Consider the following 9194-nt stretch of genomic DNA (forward strand, 5'->3'; position numbering starts at 1 on the left):
CAAATTCCATGATGAAACAAAAGGACAGAATTGAAAAATAACATAAAACAAAAACAAAATGAACCAAGCAAAGAAAAGGAGGGACAGGATTGGATGGGGCTGAACCACAGGGCATCTCCCTTGGCCCTTCCAGTCACAACAGCATAGGGTTACAGCCTGGAAAGTCAAGGTTAGGGGACCACACAGCTCTCCCTACCAAACTGGATATTGGGATTCAAGGAGAGAACAAAAATGAGCAAGACAGGGTGACTTCACACGTTTACCGTCGTGTCTAGTACTATGGAGGGAGGAAACAGGCACCTACTGGATGCGGCAATCTTTTCATCCTTCTGCTGGAGAGCTTGGCAGCCAGGCGCATCAAGGGGTGCACGGGCACAAACTGCAACAGAGAGACGCTCTGAGGCCTGAGAGTCTCAGGGAGGAGATGTAACCTCGGTGACTCTGGTTGAGAGCCCAGGGCTATGCATGTCCTTCTTGACTCGCCTCTTTTACAGATGGGTTTAATTTTCAGAGTAAAATCGATTCTGGAGCCTAAGCTCGAAACAATGCTTGCCTGGATACAGGTTTCAATTCCAACACACCACTTAAAAATCTCCCCTCGGGATAAGTCAGCGGCTTACCGACATTAACCCTAGGCACTCTGTCTTAGCCTCAAAGTAGCTGCTGCCCTGGATTCTTTTTCTCTCTTCCGATGTGTTGTTCTGGAGAGGGGGTACCAGAGGGGTAAGCATCGGGCTCTACACTGCTTGGCTTCACCTGTCTGCACACTCCCAGATAAGGGCATCTGTTCTCAGGTGTTTTGGTTTTGAAATAACCATGGCCTCTCCCCTTTGTTCCTTTTTGCTTTGTGGTAGCTGGCTCCTCCTTATCTAATCCCGTTCCTAGACCCAGAACATCAGTGACTTTGTCTCTGGGAGGAAAGATACTTTGCTGAGTGTTTGACAATCTTTAAGAAGACTCGGGAAGCCCTAAGTATATAGATAAGTGACTTTCCTGTAGTGGAATGTCAGTCGCTGGGACAATGCATCCAAACTAAACTCTAGATTTTTATGACCTTCCCAGAGTTTCTCAAATGCCACCCTGCAGAAACTCACCTACACGAACCACTCTTGAGGGTCACTAAGAGTTTTAAAAAAGTCAGGCAGGCATGATGGTGCCCACCTGGAATCTTATGGCAAAGTAGGAGGAAGTCCAGCTGGACTACATAGTGAGAACTTATGCTAAAAAAAAAAATGGGGGTTGGGGATGTAGCTCGGTGATAGGGTGCTTGTCTACCATGCACAAGGCCTGCAATCTGAACCCCAGAGCTGCAAACACAAGTTAGAGGTGATCGTTGTCATTCCCATTGGGCATCTACACCCTAACAGCCACAGAAGATGGCCTGTGTGGATCATGGGGGTGGGGCGGGATGGGCAGCACTGTACGCATCCCACAGTAATCTTCAGAATATAAAGAGGGGAAGCACTAAGAAGCAATGGGTGTAGCACTTACCAGGCTCTCCTTGTGACTGTGTTTAAGTACACGATTGCAAGAGTACTCTTCTTCCTTAATCTCCCTTTTCTGCCGTTTCTTCTTCTCTAATATTTCAGATCTGTCAGTTACCCATCATCCCCACCCCTGATGAGAAAGTGACAATTCTCCCCATCCTGGGCAGGGAGCGGGAAGACGAGGAGGGAGCTATCATGCATGGGTATCTAGGAGTTCCCTGCCTAAAGCTTGGCAGTGTGTGCATATAAATTCAGAAGGCATAAAAGGTATGCAGAAGAGCATCGTTTTTACAGAAAGTATAATAAAATACTGACCTCAGAGTTAATGGGATGTGTTGGCTTCTGAGTTCTGGAGTAGTGAAATAAAAACTGAATAAATAAGAGAGGGATGTTAGCACGAGTGTCACTTGCTCCAAACATGGTGCAAAGTACGTGTCGGGCACCACAAGGCACTCACCCTTTTGTACACATCCTGGTTTTCCTGGAAAGAGAATTGAGAAGAAAGTTACCTGGAGTTTTACTGGAGCGGGTATCTGACGATGTTTTCAGTGTAAGTCACACTATGAGCCTGACTGGATTTACTCAAATATTATGAATCAGTCAAGACGTAGTTGACAGCTGGGCAGTGGTGGCACACTCCTTTAAGCCCAGTGCTCAGGGGCAGAAGCAGGTGAATCTCTGTGAGTTCAAGGTCAGCCTGGTCTACAGAGTGAGTAGCCAGGGCTGTATAGATACACAGAGAAATCCAGTCTCAAAAACAATAATAAAGAAAAAAGAAAGAAAAAAAAGAAAAAAGACTGTAGCTGATTTGACACAGATTTTTAAGATAAAGTTGCCTTTTACAAGTCATCTCTTCTTATCTTTTTAATCTTAGGGAGGAAAGTCTTTCCCCTGTTCATAAAAATCAATAGTTTATTCAACTCTTTTCCAGCTGCCAATCAGACTTCTCTAGATTTCATGTGTATCATTCTTCCTTTCTTCCTTTCTTTTCATAGAAAAACATGTATCAACTTTATTCAGGTAGCATTTCACTCATTCCCCCAACTATAACGCACACGTTATGAGGGCAGGTAGTTTTGTGTGGGTCGCCACTCCATCCCTTGTTCCTGGCAGTGCCCTCTTCTCCAGCATCTCTCCTGAATTAAGGAATAAATGGGTCTCTGGTCACAGAACCTATTAGCTTTTTCCTCTCTAAATTCCTTCTGATCTCATGGGATAAAGAGAAAAGCTGAGCTTGAAGAGTTTCTGCATATGACATTGGGTGTAGAATACAACCACTTCCCGACTTGCTTGAACACAGAAGTTTCCTGCAAAGACCAGGCTTATGAAGAACAGAACGGTAACACATTAGGAACTCCAGCAATTCATCCCAACACTGGACAGTTGGGGGCAGCAACTAAGCCAGGAAGAGGCAATAGCTCTCTAGTCATAATTTCAAAGTGTTGGCATCTTTGTTCACTGAATGACTATTTTTTCATCTGTGAGCAGAAATAACGGGTGTGGTAGACTCAGGAGAAATGAAAATGGTAAAAACAACAACAAAAAAAAAAACGCAGTCCAGCTAGGTCCTTGCACCTGGAAATCCCTCAATTCAAATGAATGCTGCAGCTGGCCCTAGGACAGCTACACCTGACTGCCCCTGCTTATGCCAGAGACACCACAGCCTTCATATAAAAGCGTGAAAGCCACTGTTCTGCAAGGTAGGGAAGTAGTGGGAGTTGGGGGACTCCGAGTTCTCCCTTTGAGGTTTCGTCCAGACACCAGAGCTAAAGAAAGGTGGTTATATATATAATCATCTCCAAACATGTGCATAGTGGCAAATTGAAAGCAAGATGTGCCTACTATATCTTTATGATGTTTGAGAGAGAAAGTGACACTTGGATTTTGAATGAGGAGTAGCTGCATCAAGAGGTGGCTAATGGCTCTCTTTTACTATGCTGTGGGTGCTTGTCCAAAGCACTTTATGAAAGTTAGAGCTCTCGTTCCTTAGGGTAACTGGACTTGTAAGAGCAATTGCATGCATGCAACAGACAAGCCAGCTAAGGTGCAGAGACAGCTCCGTTTGAGAGCCTGGGCTGTAACTACAGGCTCCCAGGAAGGCAGACATTACTGACTAAAGAGAAGGCTGATCAAGAGTTAAAGGGTTTGGTGTGTTTGGGCTATAGTGAGATGTTGGATGTGACTGGACTATGTGATGTTGTGGGCTAGGAAGTGAGTAGAGAAGAAGAAATGTTACTCAAGGTGAAAACTGATGGGCTACGCTGAGAGTTGTGAACTTGGTCCTAAGACCAATCTTTCAAAGTTTCAATTAACCAGCATTGACTTTGTAGCCACTGAATTACTTTCGTTGTGGTTACTATAGTTACGGTTGGTATGGTCCTTTACATGAGATCTACTGTGTTAAGAGCTGTTACACCATAATGCATCAATTTATAACATACATCATAGTATATAACTAATTTTATGATATAGATAACATAATATTAATATATATGAAGTACTAATATTTTATGGTAATTTCTATCAAAGAAAGAAACTTAATTTTTCCTAAAATTGTATTTTTATAAACACACATACACATATATGCAACAATCTCTAGTGTACAGCAACAACCATATATTAAACATAAGTTATGATGTAAACTTACATACTGATATAACTATAAGAGCTAGTATATGTATTAGTTTTACCTTAGGTTGGTTATAAAGTGTCTCCCACTGGTTCAGAAAGTATACCAGTTGCTAAAAGACAGAATGAGGAAAAAGAAATCAAATACAAAATAAAATAAAATAAAACTCTTTAGCCAGTAGAATTCTCTTACAACATGTTTAAAATTCTAAAATCATTCCATTTGTGAACCTTGAATTATCTCCTCACTCAGTGCAGGGAATTTCAGTTCAACTCTCAGGATGTCTTAAATGAGGCCATGCAGCAATCGCAGTGAGTTTCTGCCGCAGCCAAATATCTGATCTTAAAATAGTTTTAAATGAACATTAACCACATGATATTTTCAAGGCTGGGACTAAAAGCAAATCTCAAAATGCTGCATAATAGCATACCTCAAGCTCCGCAATATCCAAGCCATCTGGAGAATCGGCTAAAGGTTGAGAAACTCCTACAACAAAAGTCAATCAAAGCATCAATTCCAGAAAGAGATCATAGCATGTGCTTCGGCACCCATGCCATAAAAATTATACAGAGGTCTTACTAGAATCCATCACAGAGCTGAGCAAAAAGGAAGTCATTGAGAAAGCAAGTTAAAAAGGCAACAGAAGGTACAGTTAAGAGGAACCAAAAAGATAAAACACCTCTACCTAATACTATCAAATCCAAGATGTGCAACAAGACAGCTTTAAAACTCCATGTGTTTGATGTAATGGGAATTGCTAGTCTATCTGCTAGCAAATCAATAAAGAAAGAGAAAATACTTAGGGAGCAAATAAGTTTATATTTTGGTAGAATTAGTGAGGATCAAATACCAGAAAGTAATATCAACAAAGTGTGTGCATCTAATCAGGACTTTTAAGACATGCAGGTGCCCGTCTCCACTCTACCAGCCCCTCCAGGGGTGTTCTGGGGAGAATTGCTGCTAGCATATAATTGAATCCTTCCAGCCCCCTTCTGACTTACACAAACACATCTTTTCATTTATTACACTCAGAGGTTTATGCAGCTGAAAGCATCCATAAGGGTAGGCCAGCACTAACAAAATAAGATTAAATAAATACATATAATGTCCTGAACTTGTATACCTTACAGTGTGGAACAAGGGGTGTATGACTCAAGAGAAGCTTATTCTAGCAACAACAAATATACGTACATGCAATCATGCATGCACACATACACACACATACATACACACACATACATGTATGTACACATATGTATTTACACTGTGGGTCATTTGTTCTCTGCAGTCTGAAGCAAAAGAAAGCTAAGGCAATATTCCTGCATATTCCAACAATGGCGTTCAAGCCTTGAAGAGTAATACCCTGATTTGAAATGGTAGAAGGTAATGTAGAGTTAATGTAGTTTTCTCTAGCAAGACTGAAATTGGGAAACATATGTTAAGTCCCTTCAATGATTTTGACGACCGTCACAAGCAAAAAATCTTCATCTAATATTGAATACTCTGATAGATCTTAACAAAAATCCCTGATTGGAAGTCAGATGTGATCAGGGCACAGGTTAATGGAAAGATATTTTTGATAATTATGTTCATTTAGTAATGCAAAGTACTGCAAACCAGTCCTACAAGATCTTATTGGGAGGTCTGTGCTAATATAAAAATGGAGACCACAGGACTCTACCCTCAGAAAACAAAATAATATGAAAAATAGGGGATGGATATAAACATGAAATCTCAACAGCAAACTATGAACAAGATTCTGTTGGAGGCCAGAGGGACAGCAGCTGCTTGTCCTGGGCTGGCTGTGAGCTGCAGGTTAGACAAAGCAGCAGAGAAGAACCTAGAAGCCTGGCTGGAAAACCACAGAGGAGACTTGATGCTCTGGAGATTTTAAAATGATACAATTTCTCACAAAGCCCTGATGTTGCAATTACTCTTTAGGACAAAACAAGCACACTATATTTCAAGGTTCTCTAAATCAAAATTCTAAAGGAAAAGCTCAAATTTTTGTAATCCGCCTTTGTTCAAATCATAGACTTTCCTCAATGGCCCACTTTCCTGCACTCTATGACAAACTGCCTGGAGATGGTGATCTGATCATGACTGAGGACTTCAAACCTTCTCCCCACTTCGGGCTCCCTACAAACTGCTCAGAAATTGAAAAGGGGCAGCACCCGGTCAGCACTGCGGACAGCGCCCAAGGAACTGGAGGACGCTTGCCTTCTGGTTCCCCTGAGCTCTGAGAACCTACTCCCTCCCACTTGGATATAATTCCTTTCCTCTGTAGAGTTGCTCTCTGCTCGCTCCAGCTGCCCACCAGCTGTCAGTCTGAGGGACTGTAAACCTAACTTTCTTCCCTGTGTTCTCAGCTCAGTATCTCTGAAACAGACCCCAGTGCGCATGGAGACCATACCCTTCAATTTCACCACCACAGACTCAAGACACTCCTGGGGCAAGGGCTATTTCATCCCGGTATCTTTGGAGAAAGTCTCTGTGTAAAAGGCTATGGCATCTCACTGTGTCCCTCACACTGGCTGGACACAAGTGCCACGCCTGAAAACAAGAGAGTAGATGTAAGAATAGGTGGGAGAAGGAAGCTCAACTCTTGTGAGAACGACCCTGCAGGGTAAATATCCCAGTCTTGTATAGAACTCAGGTCAGGCAGATATGGTGTCAGTCCCCTTACCTGAGGAGGGAATCTTCAGCATACAGATGCAGTAGATGACCAGGACGGAAGGGAACTGGGGAGGCAGATGTTTCATCTTCGAGGCCTGGCTCCTCTTTGCAGGCCACAGATGTGTGTTGTTCAGAGAGGCAGTGATCACTTTCCCAGGGTCCAGAGGCAGAGATGATCCCCTGCCCTGCATCTGTCCAGCCCAGGGCAGTAAGGAGCCTTTATCTGCAGCATCCTAGAGCCCAATGGCTGAGCACCAATCAGCTTTGCACAGGAGGACCCAGGCTTTCTCATAAATGTCATGCTGGGCCCTTATTTGTAGAATAATATCCTCCTAGTGTAAGCATTGCAGAGTCGAGCCAGCAATAAAAATAAGAAGTGGGGAGTCGTAATTGTTATTCTATAATGACTTCAGAAAAACTTCTGACTCGGGAAAGGCCTATTCCCCCTTTCTTTCTAAATCATAGCGCTGGACATAAACCTATAAACCCTTGTATGCTGAAGTCGTGCTTCCTAAGAAACTGTTTATTTTCTTGTAGCAGCAAAGGTTGTCTCATAGTCTTTGGTACATCTAAGAACAAATTCTCAAGTCCTAGAATGGATAAACATTACAGGGGGACAAAGGTCAATTAGAAGACTTTATCATTTTGTCAGGAGCCAATTTCCTCCTAAAATCATTACAGGAACCATCACCCTGGAAAGTCTGCAGAGAACCCCACACCCCTAATTGTGTTAGGAATCATTCTATTGACAGAGCCTACCCCACACCCAAATTGGCTGTTAATGGAGAGCTATCTGTTAGCAGAACCCATCCCACATTCCAAACTATCTAAAGAACTAGGTGTGTCAACTTGTGACTTCCTGGCCTAGGTGACCTGACCGAAGGTAACCTCCTGGCTACGTGACCAACACGGACCATGTGACCAACGTGAACCACGCGGCAAGAGCCCAGGCCCCTGTGCCCATCCCCCAACTCCTTACCCTATATAAGCTGTACCCCGTCTCTAATAAACTGAGGCTTTGACAAGAACCCCGCTTAGCCTCCTTCCTCTTTCTTAGTCCATTTATCTTCCAGATAGTGCTTCTCCGTGACCCTGGAATAACTGAACTGCCAGGCGGGTTACTAACCCTAGACTAAGTAACCCGCCAAGGCAATCAACATCATTTCACCCTTTTCTATTCCATATCTAACCCATAGAAAGCTCTTTTATAGAAAAAAGTAATTATAATCAACATGCTTACACACGAACCGAACAAGGATGATACAATAGATTTGCTGATGTTAATGGGAAAAGCACGTGGGGTCCTCAACCACACACAAAGATCTATAGGGAACTAAAGAAGGCAGAGAGTGGGAGAAACAGTCTTACCCAGGGAAGAGGACACCAACTGGTTATTCAATATTACATGGTTATCCCTAAAAAGGAACATACAAATAACATATGGACTGAGAAGGTTTTCTTTATGTGTATGTATGCCTAAACAATGAAGAGAAAGGCCATGAATTTGAAATTTTGAAAGAGGGCCTGGAGGGATGTGTGGGAAAGTTGGGAGGGAGAAAATGGAAAGGGAAAATGGTGTAATTATATTATAATCTCAAAAAACAAATTATTTTTTAAAAAATTATTTAGCAACCAAAACACAATTTTCTACAGATTCAGGCAGGTGTGATGGAGCACTCCTTTAATATCAGCACTTGGGAGGCAAGAGACAGGTGGAGCTCTTGTGAATTCCAGACCAGCCAGGTCTACATTGAAACCTTGTCTCAAAACTACATAAGTACATAAATAGTCAAGGTTGGAAATTTACCTCTTTAAGACTTTTTTAGATTCATTTCTACAGATAAGTTAACTATTTCAAATTAAGTTGGCAATTTAAAAAGTGTGATAGCATGGTTACTTAATAATAATAATGAATCGTAAAAGTACTCTGTGAGTTCGAGACCAGCCTGGTCTACAGAGCTAGTTCCAGGACAGGCTCCAAAAGCCACAGAGAAACCCTGTCTCGAAAAACCAAAAGAAAAATAAATAAATAAAAAATAATGAATCGGTTCCATGTGCTGAGTTTCTGCATGCTGGGATCTGTTCTCATCGTCTCAGGTAGGTTAGCTTGTAATTATCCAGGAGAAAAGCACAGTACATTGGTGCTATCCTAATTATATGAATGGAGAAACTAGATCTGGGAATCATTAAGAAACACTTAGCTGCTAAGGGCCCCAAGGGCAGCTAAGCCTGTCTGTCTGTGGGTCCATAGACAATGAGATTTGGGTTGATAAGTTACTTCTTCTAAAATGAGCTCTTTGGGGATCATGTGAGACAGAAAGTAAATGAATGAAAATTTCTATTTCTTTCCAAAAGGATAGCAATATGGCAATAAGTATTTTAGATGTTTTTCATTATGTATA

General features: G+C 42.1%; 1 protein-coding gene across 1 annotated transcript; it reads right to left on the reverse strand.

Moving 5' to 3' along the window:
- Window positions 1-331: 331 nt before the first annotated feature.
- Window positions 332-7023, reverse strand: Nms (neuromedin S). Its single transcript, XM_041656608.1, has 6 exons — window positions 6803-7023; window positions 4547-4602; window positions 4178-4228; window positions 1945-1968; window positions 1803-1836; window positions 332-379 (listed from the first exon to the last, which is right to left on the reverse strand). Exons 1-5 carry the CDS (start codon window positions 6981-6983, stop codon window positions 1810-1812), a joined length of 339 nt encoding a protein of 112 aa, XP_041512542.1. The 5' UTR covers window positions 6984-7023; the 3' UTR covers window positions 332-379; window positions 1803-1809.
- Between the last annotated feature and the right edge of the window lie 2171 nt (window positions 7024-9194).

Source organism: Microtus oregoni, unplaced genomic scaffold (assembly GCF_018167655.1).
Source record: "Microtus oregoni isolate MIOR12 unplaced genomic scaffold, Mior012 000007F_ref0000211, whole genome shotgun sequence".
NCBI classification, from domain to species: Eukaryota; Metazoa; Chordata; class Mammalia; order Rodentia; family Cricetidae; genus Microtus; species Microtus oregoni.

What these genes read in the sequence shown, in the direction of transcription:
- Nms (XM_041656608.1), bottom strand. Translation starts at nt 6,983, where the DNA reads ATGCAGGGCAGGGGATCATCTCTGCCTCTGGACCCTGGGAAAGTGATC. An exon ending in GCTGAAGATTCCCTCCTCAG is followed by an intron (nt 4,603 to 6,802) that starts GTAAGGGGACTG and finishes CTTTTGTTGTAG; the next exon opens with GAGTTTCTCAACCTTTAGCC. An exon ending in ACCAGGATGTGTACAAAAGG is followed by an intron (nt 1,837 to 1,944) that starts GTGAGTGCCTTG and finishes TCACTACTCCAG; the next exon opens with AACTCAGAAGCCAACACATC.